The 13,250-nt window shown below is 33.6% G+C and overlaps 1 protein-coding gene across 2 annotated transcripts; it reads left to right on the top strand.

Moving 5' to 3' along the window:
* Positions 1-3,289: 3,289 nt before the first annotated feature.
* Positions 3,290-8,339, top strand: LOC131033071 (signaling peptide TAXIMIN 1). 2 transcript variants are annotated; one of them, XM_057964199.2, is made up of 3 exons: positions 3,290-3,639; positions 5,074-5,295; positions 8,020-8,339. In XM_057964199.2, exons 2-3 carry the CDS (start codon positions 5,189-5,191, stop codon positions 8,141-8,143), a joined length of 231 nt encoding a protein of 76 aa, XP_057820182.1. In that variant the 5' UTR covers positions 3,290-3,639; positions 5,074-5,188; the 3' UTR covers positions 8,144-8,339. The 2 variants fall into 2 exon arrangements, with proteins under 2 accessions (XP_057820182.1, XP_057820181.1); XM_057964198.2 differs by lacking the exon at positions 5,074-5,295 and having other exon boundaries at positions 3,297-3,639.
* The last annotated feature ends 4,911 nt before the right edge of the window (positions 8,340-13,250 follow it).

The following is a 13,250-nucleotide window of genomic DNA, read 5'->3' as shown; positions in this document are numbered from 1 at the left end:
GTTTTCATGATCCAATTGCTACAGTATTACCTTCCCAGTCTCGTGCCACAAATCCAGCTCCCAACGGCCCTAGATTGCCCTTCAAAGTCCCATCAAAATTTATTGTAAACCATCCTTCCCTAGTTTGGACCACTCCACCACCTTTATTTTCTCGAATTTTAGATTAACCTGACCAGGCCCATTAATGGACGAGATTATATTCATATTTTTACTATAATAGAATATGTTATATTATAATTACTAATATTATTTTTTTGAAGTGAGTGTTATAGTTAATATTAGAAAAATATAATTAAAATAATATAATTTTAAATTAACAATAATTCAAAATTATAATTAAGGATTATAACAAATATTTTTATTACTATACTACGCAGGCAAGTACTCGCCACTACGTGGTACTTGTTTTTTATTAAATTATTCCATTCATCATCTTCTCCTTTTAATTTGCATTAAGTTAAAATTTAATTTTAATTTTTTTTGTCTTATGAAGTTACAAATAATATTTTTAAAAGATAATAGAATTAATTTAATTTATACATGTCTTATTAAATTTTAATTTATTGTAAAATAATTATCTTTACATTTTTATTTTTATATCTTTATCTACTTATTTTCTCTCTAATTCGTAAACACACACTTCTTGTTTCTCCCTCCCTCTCTCTATCTATATCTCTCTCTTCTTCATTTCTTTATATTTCCCTCTATCTATATCTCTCCCTCACTCTCTATTTCTCCTTATCTTTCCCTCTCTCTCTCTCTCTCTCTCTCTCTCTCTCTCTCTCTCTCTCTCTCTCTCTCTCTCTCTCTCTCTCTCTCTCCTCTTCCAATATATGTCTATCTGTGAGATTTTGTCAAGATCAAGGGCACAATGAAAAGCACAAATAAGAGAGACAAAAGTTTGACAAGAACAAACTATATTCTCATCAGTATGCAAATATGATCAACTAGATTAACCAATACAAGAGAGATGAGCATGCTTATATAGGCAAGGCCAAATGGATATGTGAGCACACAATCATGACATGTGGCTCAATGGGAAACAAGGGTAGGTAGGGGTAGGTAGGGGTAGGTAGGAGAAATAGTAAAATATTCCACAAGAGGTGGATCACCCACCGAAGGTGGAATGTAACAACAAGATAAGACCATAAAAGGTGGAATTTCTCCTACAAGCATCATCTCTATATGCACACTTCCCTAAGTGTCTCATATCCAAACTACAATGAGATGCATTATCCTAAGTCAATTTAAGTAAAGTATAATTATATCCTATAAGAATAAATAATTACACCAACACTATCTCTTCCTCTATCTCCCCAGATTTCTCTCCCTTTCCCTTCATATCTATTTGTTTATCTATAGTTCTCTCTATATATCTATATATAAATCTTTGTATTTGTCTCCATCTCTCCCTCTCTCTATGTCTCCTTATATCTCTATATCTCTATCACTCTATCTCACCATCTGTATATCTCTTTATCTCTCCATATTCCTCTATAGACCTCTTTTATCTCCGTATCTTTATATATTTATCTCCCACTCTACATCTCTTTATCTCTCTATCTATTTATCATCTTCCTCTCTCACTCTATCTTCCTTTCTACCTCTATCTGCCCCCCCCCTCTCTCTCTCTCTCTCTCTCTCTCTCTCTCTCTCTCTCTCTCTCTCTCTACTTATTTTTTGAGCTTCAACATCTATCTAATCCCATCTCTTCTCTCTCTTTTTCCCTCCATATCTCTCTCATTTTCTCCATCTTTCTCTCCTCTTTCTCCATATTCATATTCATATTCATATTCATCTCATCTCATCTCATCTCTATCTATATCTCTATATTTATCTCTTTACCTATCTCTCTTTCTCTCTTGCTTTTCACCCCTCTACCTCTCTCTCCCTTTCACTTGATTGCAAACATGTATAACACAAGAGCCTGTTGGTTATGAAACTTGATTATTTTCCTAATTGAAAAGTTTTGTTTTAGTTATAATTGGAACCTTGTAAGAGGATGCAAAAGTGAATTTGAAACTATCTTTCCTCCATTGAGACCTTTGTTGCATAAGCAAAAATATTTTCTAAATTTGACCTACCAATTGATCTCATGTACTATGCAGATTTATGCAAAATATGGACCAAATTTTTCCCTAATTGACCTTCCACACCTCTTCGGCATACCCATAGCAGACTATGGTGCAATTGCTAGTTATTATTACGTCAAAAGGTGTATTAATACTCACATAATGGATTGATAGATATGCGTGATTAAAAGCCCCCTATGATTAAAATTAACACCCGTCATATTGTATGACACCAATCATAATTACAATTAGTTTTACTATATTTAAATAAAAATAATTTAAATAACTTTAAATAATCTAAATTAAAATAAATGCATGAAAAACCACAAAAATATTTATTTATTTTCTCCTCTCAACTACCACTCACTCTGAGTTTAACTATTAATCAATTCTATTTATCTCCATCATACTAATAGTTAACTTCGTCAAAATAATATTATAATAATAATATAAAGATATGATAATATAATAATAATAATTAATCTTAATAGATTTTTTTGCTTTGGTGAAGAGCTTAATAGAAATATAAAAATATAAAAATATAAAAAATATAAAAATATCTTAATCTAAATTAAAATAAATTGCATGAAAAACCAAAACAAATGTTTTATTTATTTTCTCCTCTCAACTACCACTCACCCTAAGTTTAACTATTAATCAGTTCTATTTATCTCCATCATACTAATAGTTAACTTCCTCAAAATAATATTATAATAATATCATAAAGATATGATAATATAATAATAATAATTAGTTTTAATAGATATTTTTGTTTGGTGAAGAGTTTAATAGAAATATAAATATATTAAAATATAATAATATCTTAATAGTAATATAATATTGATTACAATATCAAAATATAATAATAAATTAATATTAATTATAATATAATAATATAATAATTTTTTAAAATAAAATAATAAATAAATATGATATCTTTCGACCTGCTAGTTATTATTATTTTGTTCTTTTCAATATTATTTTGTTCTTTTCAATAGAATGTGTTTTAGACATATAAAACAGGTGTCTCTTTATATGGTAGTCAATAGACAGGACACCTAATCCGCGTCAGTCGTTAGTTTTTTAGTATTTTCCTTTCCGTGTAATCATGCCATTCCGTGTTTTACGCACAAAAAAACAATACGCCACGCTTCTTAGGTCACTTCGGACATCACGTTTTTAACGGTGCCTTTGCCCTTATGTATACCTCTTCAATACGCCTCATTTTAATTATACATTCCTTCTTCAACGACAACTCATAACAGATTTATTTTATACTCAAGTCAGTTTTATTTATTAAACATCATTTTCTATCGTCTATCTTCTCTTCTTGACCAGAGAGAAGGAAGACGAACAGCCAGGAAAATAATCAATAGCCACGCAAATCAGTCAGTTCTGTCAAATTTCAGTTTAAATTTTTGTTGCTGGTGAAGTGAATTGAAGTGGGTATTGGCAAGATGTGTGAGTGTGACTGCGAGTGCAGGCCCTTGGGTTTTCTGCTCGGACTTCCCTTTGCCCTCTTGGCCTTCCTCGTTTCTATCGTCGGTGTTTTTGTCTGGATTGTGGGGTAAGCAATTTTATGTTTTCATTTATTTGTTCTAGGCTGATGGTTTGTCCAAGCTGTGAAATCAATTATAGTGTTTCTGAGTTGATTGATATATCATATTTTGTATGCCAGAAAGAGGAAAAATTATGCTCCTTTTACCATTTTCAGCAGATAAAATGTTAGCAGAGAATTTGAAATCTAGGTTGTTTTGATGGAATTGAAAGTCGCCGTTAGTTTCTGGAAGAATTTCAGCAATTTCTTCTTGTTGGGAAAACTTAAGATGAGAGGTTATAGGCTGCCTCTGTTCTGCCCCAATTTACCCTATGTTTTTTTAGCACAAATTGACCAAAATTATATTAAGTTCAGAAGTGCCAATGAGAACAGTAGAAATATTGAAGGATTTATAGATTATTTTGAGTCTCCGCCAAGATCCTTTTGCATCATTTTGGTATTATTTAACCTGCCTATCACTTTTTTAAATAGTTGCTGAGTTACGGGCATTCATGGGTATGATATCTTCATAGATAAAAAGTTGAAGAGAGAAAATAAGCTTCATAGATAAAAAGTTGAAGAGAATAATATATGAAAAAAAGTAGTTAAATTTTTTTAATGTAAATAATAATGATATAGTTTTTTAAAAGTTACACTTTTTCTTAATATGAAAAATTGAATTTAATTGGTTGATTAGATAACTTAATTACTCTCTAAAAAGCATACACTTCTTTGTGAATTTCATCAGATAAAAGTGAATTTCACTAAACTAAATTTATTATTAAAGTGGTTCCTGAGATAAATTGAGAACTATAAGCTTTACTATTAAATAATAAGCGAGTAACGTTCTTCAATCACCTTTTATTTGCACAAGTTTTTAAAAATAAAAATTCTAAGTCAAGCCAGCCAAAGGAGAAAACTAGGTGTACCGTTGACCAATACCCACAAAATGAATTGTGAAATTTAGAGCCGTCTGCTAGAAATATAACTCATGGCCCTAAGTCTAAATTTGACGGTTGACCCTGCCTGACAAGCAAAGTTTTTGGATTGTTATTCTTTCAAAGTTGAAAAATCATATACAAATTTTATATATCAGAATGATCTTTATATAAATTTTGACATCCAAAACAAAATTAAATTGTATTCTACACCTAAATTACTTAAGTACAGTTTTACGGCCATCAAATTTGGACTTTGCGGGTGGGAATTGAAAGCTAGGTAGAACTATAAAAGCAGCTGACAAATTGTTTTAAAGATGGATGTTTCTTTTTCTTGCACTTTATTCCACGCTTTCAGGTGGTGTGTATCCGTATCTGCTAGTCGACAGGCAAAAAGTGTGGGACCGTATGGTACACTATTTATAGGTCGTGCCTGCAGAAAGTCTTTGATGGTATGATAAGATGGTATTTTTTAATTCATTTTGTTTTATCCAAAGCCAACCTACACGTATTTCATTGTCCCCAGGATGAGGCTTATTTAGTTAGCCATCAAAGAACAGTGTGTCGACGAGGTAGGGAGATCTAGACAGTTGGTTTTTTGATCTACCGGCAGTGAAATAAATTGAAGAGGCAGTGGAAAGATGAGTGACAATGGTGGGTGCAGGCCTTTGGGGTTTCTATTGGGGCTTCCCTTTGCCCTTTTGGCCTTCGTTGTTTCTCTTGTGGGTATTCTAGTTTGGATTGTGGGGTAAGCAATTTTTTATTTTAAATCCTTGATTTTGCTTTGATTTCTCGTGTTTTGAGGTTGATAGTTTGTTGATGTGTTGAATTGACTGCTTGTCTTGCTTTGTTCGGTAATTTTAGTTGCTAGATTGATTGATTTGTTATGTTTACCATGCCAGTCAAGGGGAAATCTGGATAGTATTTGTTTCATTTCGACTGTCTAATTATCATAGGAGGAAAAATTAAATTCTTTCGAATAGTTGAATGTCCAGTTTCATTTTGGATGAGATTATGGACAGCCTGGATATGTTGTGGGCCAGGTTGGAATATATTCTTCAACTTTACAATAATGGGTTTCCCCATTGTAATCCATAATCGCTAGATTGCAATATAGACAACCTGAAGGATTGTGAGCTTAGGCAGAGTCTGAATGATTTGTGAATTGAGGCAGACTATTTTAGCTGCGTATACATGGGGCAAAGTCCAGTATATTCCAGAGTCTCTGGACCACGACCCGCCAACATTCCAATAGTTGTCATTGTAGGGATTCTTTTTTTCGCTCAGAAGCCGGCTATCTTGCTACAGGATGAAATTTTAATTGAATTCAAATCCCCTGCCACATACATCAAGCCACATTAGGTACTACCCAAGTGGAGGACATTCATCAGATTCTGCACCTGGGTCACAGGTGTAGTACGTGCTCTGTATTTAGAGTTAGACCACAACCCAACAGATTTATCAAGTAAGATTTTTAAAGATTTGGAAACATGGGACAGACTCTAGCCTATCCCTTAATCCTTCCTCAAAATCTAGCCAACGTTATAATCAATGTCATAGCAGAGATTCCTGGCCACCTTGACATGAGATCGAAGTTTAATCAAAACCTAATTCCTCTGGTACATCCACCATGCCACTTAATTCAGACAATTCACAACATGTGAGGACATGCTTTGGGTTCTTCACCTGGATCATCAGTGTGATAGCTGCTCTGTATTTAGACTTAGACTGCAACTCAACAGATTATGAATGTAGGCACATTCTAAAAGATTTATAAACATGGTTCGCCCTCTGTTGTATCCCATATCCTTGTACCACAACCTAACCAACATAAGAATCAATAGCTGCTCTGTATTTAGGCTGGACTATAGCCCAACAAATTGTGAGTGTAAGCAGATTCTAAATGATTTGTAAATAATGGTCCACTCCAGTTTATCCCATCTCAACTTAAGAATTGATATAAAGATTCACCAACTCAGTACGATTTTTAAAGATTTGGTAACATGGGCCAGACTCCAGCGTATCCCTTACTTGCCTCAAAATCTACCCAACCTTATAGTCTCTGCCATAGCAGAGATTCCTGGCCACCTTGCCATGTGATCAAAGACTAATCAAAACCCAATTCCTTTGATACATCCACCATGCCCACTTTAATTCAGAGAATTCATAACATGTGAGGACATTCTTTGGGTTCTTCACCTAGATCATCAGTATTAGCTGCTCTGTTTTTAGACTTCGACTGCAGCCCACAGATTACAAATGGAGGCATATTCTGAATGATCTGTAAACATGGGTCACCCTCCATTGTATCCCTTATCCTTGTACTACAACCTAACCAACATAAGAATCAATAGCTCCTCTGTATTTAGGCTTAGGCTACAGCCCAACAAATTGTGAATGTAAGCATATTTTGAATGATTTGTAAATAAGGGTCCCCTCCATTTTATCCCATCTCCTTGCGTTGCAACCTAACCAACATAAGAATTGATATAAAGATTACCAACATAATAAGATTTTTAAAGATTTGGAAACATGGGCAAGATTCCAGCCTATCCCTCAATCCTTGTCTCAAAATCTAACCAACATTATAATCAAAGCCATAGCAGAGATTCCTGACCACCTTGCCATGTGATCAAAGATTAATCAAACCTAATACCTCCGGTACATCCACCATTCCTCTTTAATTTAGAGAATTCATTACATGTGAGGACATTCTTTAGATTCTTCACCTGGATCATCAGTGTGATAGCTGCTCTGTTTTTAGACTTAGATTACAGCTCAACAGATTGTGAGGACATTCTTTAGATTCTAAACATGGGCCGCCCTCCATTGTATTCCATATCCTTGCACCACAACCTAACCAAAATAAGAATCAATAGCTGCTCTGTATTTAGGCTTTAGACCACAGCCCAACAAATTGTGAATGTCGGCAGATTCTGAATGATTTGTAAATTAAGGTTCCCTCCATTTTATCTCATCTGCTTGCACCACAATCTAAAACATAAGAATTGATGTAATAGTTGAGATTCTTTATGCTGAAAAGCCAGCCACCGAGCTATAATATCGAAGATTAATTGGAATCCAATAACTTAGAAACTGCTAAGGTTCATGGATATCCTTTGGGTTCTGCGCCTAGGTTAGAGCTGCCTGTATTTAGAATTAGACAACAATCCAACAGACTTACAAAGCTTACTTGTATAAGAAACTTTAATATTCGGTATTCCCTAAGATATTAACCAATAATAATTTGAACAATTTGTTTTATTAAATGGAGAAATTTACTAATTAGTTTATCTTTGTGAAATTTTACTATCCCTTAAAGTTTATCTGTTTAGAAGAATAGCGAATTGATGGGTTTGATTTGACACGGTCAAAGCTTTTTAACTGAAGGGATTGGAATTTCTGTCACTCTTTTTCATTCATTTTTCATCGTTATTGGGTGGAAATTTGATGGGGTTTTGTCCTTTTGCAGGATTTTATTGAGCTGCATATGCCCATGTTGCATCTGCGTCACACTTCTGGTTGAATTTGCCTTGGAGTTGATCAAAGCTCCTCTCCATGTAATGGAATGGTTCACGTCACAAATACCTTGCTGAGAATACGAGAATTTTTTCCAGATCGCCGAAAGTTTCTTTTGTAAAAAGATTGTATGTTAGGCTGCGATCTGGAGGTTATTCATCGACTAGAAATTTGAATGAACTTAGGCCATTTGAAGTACCCATTGGTGCCAATAAGATTGAGGTTTTATTTTGTAATTATCTGCATTCCTTTTAATAAAACAGTCTTTTTCCATGTTTGTGATCTCCAATCTCAAATGTCTTGTGAATACATTTGTGTTCTATGTATCCTTTTTTTGAATAAAAATATTGCTAATTGGGTTTGCAATGTCTTGTGAATACATTTGTGTTCTATGTATCCTTTTTTTGAATAAAAATATTGCTAATTGGGTTTGCAATGTCTTGTGAATACATTTGTGTTCTATGTATCCTTTTTTTGAATAATAAATATTGCTAATTGGGTTTGCTTTACTTTTAAATTAATAGATGAGACCCACTCATACATTTCTTTCTGTTTTCACCATACATTTATTGTAAATAGGCAATTTGTTTTGAATTGATGATATTTAGCTTTTAAACTGTTGAAAGCTATGGTTTATGGGCTTATAATTTATGTTTTGCAAGTTTATACGATCAATTTTGGTATACACTGTCTGATTTTGGCATTGAACTTGTGTCCCTGTATTGATTATATTTGAAATGTTTTTATCATGCTGAGATGACATGCTGGATTACACATTACTTGTGCACTCATTTTGATTATTCTGCAGTACTTTGTTATTGGCTACTTGTCTTATTTTTTAGCTTATGCATTTTTCAGCATTCTGGAGATGTCATGTTTCCTTTCCTGACTGATGGTTCCTTGAGATGGTGGTTCTGGATTGGTGCGATGTAATCTTCAGTATTTCTTCTTCAATCATTTCTTGAGCCTTAAATTCAGATATTGGTGTCACTGGTTGCCATTTTTTTCGTTTTCCACCAGTTTAACTTTTGCCACAAGTTTTTTGGATCATCTGCTGATTTGTTGAATTGTGTCGTGGATTAGAGCCGAAAACTTCTTACATGGGAGCCTGCGAAGCTGTTTAATCTTGAGCTTTCCAACCTTAATTGACGTATTTTGGCAACAATGTAAATGGCATCCTCTTCAGTGCTTGGGTTAGACGGGGCTTATTGGCCAACATGTTATTAAGTATTTCTCCTAAAATAATCTTTGAGGCTTAATTCAGATATTGTCATCCTTGTTAGTTTTGGTAGTTAGATGGAGTCTTTCATGTGATTAACCTTTGGGCTTTGTCACAAGTTCCATGGATTGAATATCTGCTGATTTATTGGTTTGTCAGTCATGGGCCAGAGCCTTCGTTTATGACATAGGAACCTGAAAGCTGCTTAATCTAGAGGTAACCAAACCAAATTCTTTTTCCTTTACAACAAGGAAATCGACATTCTTCAGCATTTGCCTTGAAAAGGGCGGCTCATGTGCGAGCAGTAAAATAAAAACTGCCGGAAGAATTTATTTGATGATTGTGTCAAAAGAATCATTACTGCTAGAAGAATGTATTCGATGATTGTGTTAAAAGAGTCATTACTACTGGAAGAATGTATTTGATGTTTGCGTCAAAAGAGTCATTGCCTTTTCATTCCGAAAGGAGTGAACAGTTTCTTTAAATGGATCATTTTAAACTGAATTTCAGTCCATTGTGTAGAATTTCTATTGCACAGGAATTGATTATGGATATTTTGAAGCTTGGATTACCTGTAACATGAGCAGAGGTGTAGTCTTGTCTAGTTGGTTTATCTTTGGATCATATTGATTTTTCCTTGCACCAAAGTTAATGTGTATTTTCCCTATATTGGATCTTGATGCTATACATAAATCATGTTGTATGGTGCTAATTTCTTTTTGTTGGGTTAATCATCAAATAACAGCTTCTCAAGATACTAATTTCACAAGCTAGGCTCCATTAATGAGAGATCAATTCCTCTTTTGAGAAATGGAAGTGGAAAGAAAACCAAAGTGTCATATCCCCTAGAAACCTAATTAATTTCTTGCTTGACCCCCAACCTTTTGGTAATTTGGACTATGAATGAATTTCATGATTAAGTATGTTAAGTGAATTTACGTGTGTACATGTGATGGTTATGAACTTTTGACATTATTACTAATGAATGTTATTCATATTATCATGATTTTGTTAATTTAATGTTTTGATATTATATTTTATGGCTAACCCGAACTGATGAATTTGTGGAGCTGTGTGAGATTGATGATTGGTTGCAAGTACTCGAGGTACAAAGTGAAGTGGATTATGTCATCCAATGATGAGAGATAGACTATTTGTGATGCCATGTTAGCATCTTTACCTCGATAGTAAGTCTTGTCTACCTAAGGTTCATCTTACCCTAGGACTCTAGTTGTCTATTTAATCACAACTAGCATTTGTTTTGATAGTTTAAAGGGACATTAAATAACAAGGATACTAGAAGCGTGATTTTTTCTCCTGAAAATGTGATTAGATTCCTCCTTTCATTGAAGAAAATCATCCAATTTATAGACAAATTGGAGAGAGGACAAGATTAGCATGAAATTGATATTAGAGGCAATTGATTTCAAAAATGGCAAAATTGAGTTGAAGGAAGAAGGTTATGACACCTTCTATGTCATGAATTATGACATATTGCCAATGCAAAGGTTAGAGGACTAAAAGCCTATGACATCTTGCTATGCCAATAGTATGATGCATGAGAAATTCATGCTTCCACCGAAGCACAAAAATAGGTAGAGACTAGAGAGGAATTGATTAGGTGGAAATTAGGAATTAGGAAAATTAGAAATGAGGAAATAGAAATTGGAAATTAGGAAACTAGAAATTGATGAAATTAGAAAATTAGGTGAATTAATTAATAATTTTTCATTCATTAATTAATTCACAAAAAGAGGGGGAATTAATTAGCCAATTAAATAAATATTTAATTGTGACAAGAAGACTTAGGATAAATAAAATTATTTAACCTAGAGGGAAAATGACAATCAAGATTAAATGAATAAATCATAAAATCCTAGAAATAAGAGGACAAGGAATTAGGTCAAGACAACAAGAAATTAATGTCGATTTGATCATGATTTTGATTGACAAAGGACCAATGCTAATAAACGATTGAGATTGGTTGACAAATTGACCAAGATTGACAAGGAGATCAAATGGATAGTCACCAATTGACGAGGAACAATGACTAATTGATCCAAATTGACATGATTGAAAAAGGACAATGATCAATGACAAATCGATCGCAAAATTGACGAGATTGACAAGAGGACAAGGATCGATGACGAATCGATCGCAAAATGACAAGATTGACAAGGACGAGGATCGATGACGAATCGAGATCGCAAGATGACAAGATTGACAAGGACAAGGATCGATGACGAATCAATCGCAAAATGACAAGATTGACAAGGACAAGGATCGATGACGAATCGATCACAAAATGACAAGATTGACAAGGACGAGGATCGACCAAAATCATGACTGGAGATTGTTATCGACAAGACCAAATTCGAAAGTGAGAAAAATGAGGAATGTAGAAGGACTCGATGCTCGCAAATGATAAAGACCAAGTGTGTGACATAGAAGAAATGTTAATGCGATGCAAAAACTCTAAAATAAGGCAATGCGCAAATGTTAAAGTGTGACTCCGCAAGCGTTGACCTTTTTTAGATGTCTACATAGAAAATGTAGATCAAGAATTTGGAAATCATCAAAGCAATATAAACATTAAACTAGCTCAATCACAAAAACTAGATTGCAATGATAAGAAATCCTAATTACACTCAATAGAGATATGAAGACAAGATAATCAAACCAAATGCAAACCATTACAAACACGAATATCTCCTCCATAATTCTCCATTGTCCTTCTTTCTCCTTCAAATTAGTGTGTTTGTGGATCTCACCTACAAGTGCACAAGCATAGTATGAAAGCAAGATTGACAAGATGAGATGATAGCGTAAGGATACTAGAAGCGTGATTGATTCTCTTGAAAATGTGATTAGATTGATCCTTTGACTGAAGAAAATCATCCAATTTATAGACAAATTGGAGAGATGACAAGATTAGCATGAAGAGATTTGAAAGGAAATTTCAAATCAAGAATGACAAATATGACAAATTATGACAAAATTAACAAAATTGAAATGCCATTCCCATGAAATTAGGCGAAATATTAGAAAAATTGAAGAAAATAGGAGAAATAGAAAATTAGGAATTAGGAGAAATTAGTAAAATTGAGGAAAAAGATGAAATAGAAATTAGGTGAATTAATTAATAATTTTTCATTCATTAATTAATTCACAAAAAGAGGGGGAATTAATTAGCCAATTAAATAAATATTTCATTGTGACAAGAAGACTTAGGATAAATAAATAAATTATTTAACCTAGAGGAAAAATGACAATCAAGATTAAATGAATAAATCATAAAATCCTAGAAATAAGAGGACAAGGAATTAGGTCAAGACAACAAGAAATTAATGTCGATTCGATCATGATTTTGATTGACAAAGGACCAATGCTGATAAATGATTGAGATTGGTTGACAAATTGACCAAGATTGATAAAGAAACCAAATTGATAGGCGCCAATTGATGAGGAACAATGACTAATTGATCCAAATTGACATGATTGAAAAGGACAACGATTGATGACAAATCGATCGCAAAATGACGAGATTGACAAGTTGATAATCGCAAATGATTACTAACAAGCTAAAGATGATTGGCAGATTGACAAGAGGACAAGGATCGACCAAAATCATGACTGAAGATTGCTATCGACAAGACCTAATTTGAAAGTGAGAAAAATGAGGAATGCAGAAGAAGGACTCGATGCTTGCAAATGATAAAGACCAAGTGCGCAACATAGAAGAAATGTTAATGCAACACAAGAACCCTAAAATAAGGCAATGCGCAAATGTTAAAGTATGACTCCGCAAGCGTTGACCATTTTCAGATGTCTACATTTTGCCTCTCTTTGAGACAATGCGATTCTAAGCATTGTTTCAAAGAACAATAATGAAAATGCCCCAGACAATAACAATGACATATGCATGCCCCCTCGAGGAATTGGTCGGAAACATCTAGAAAAGAGGC

The sequence above is a fragment of the Cryptomeria japonica genome, chromosome 7 (assembly GCF_030272615.1).
Source record: "Cryptomeria japonica chromosome 7, Sugi_1.0, whole genome shotgun sequence".
NCBI classification, from domain to species: domain Eukaryota; kingdom Viridiplantae; phylum Streptophyta; class Pinopsida; order Cupressales; family Cupressaceae; genus Cryptomeria; species Cryptomeria japonica.
This window is presented reverse-complemented; position numbering and strand designations above follow the sequence as displayed.

What these genes read in the sequence shown, in the direction of transcription:
- LOC131033071 (XM_057964198.2), top strand. Translation starts at nt 3,530, where the DNA reads ATGTGTGAGTGTGACTGCGAGTGCAGGCCCTTGGGTTTTCTGCTCGGA. An exon ending in GTTTTTGTCTGGATTGTGGG is followed by an intron (nt 3,640 to 8,019) that starts GTAAGCAATTTT and finishes GTCCTTTTGCAG; the next exon opens with GATTTTATTGAGCTGCATAT.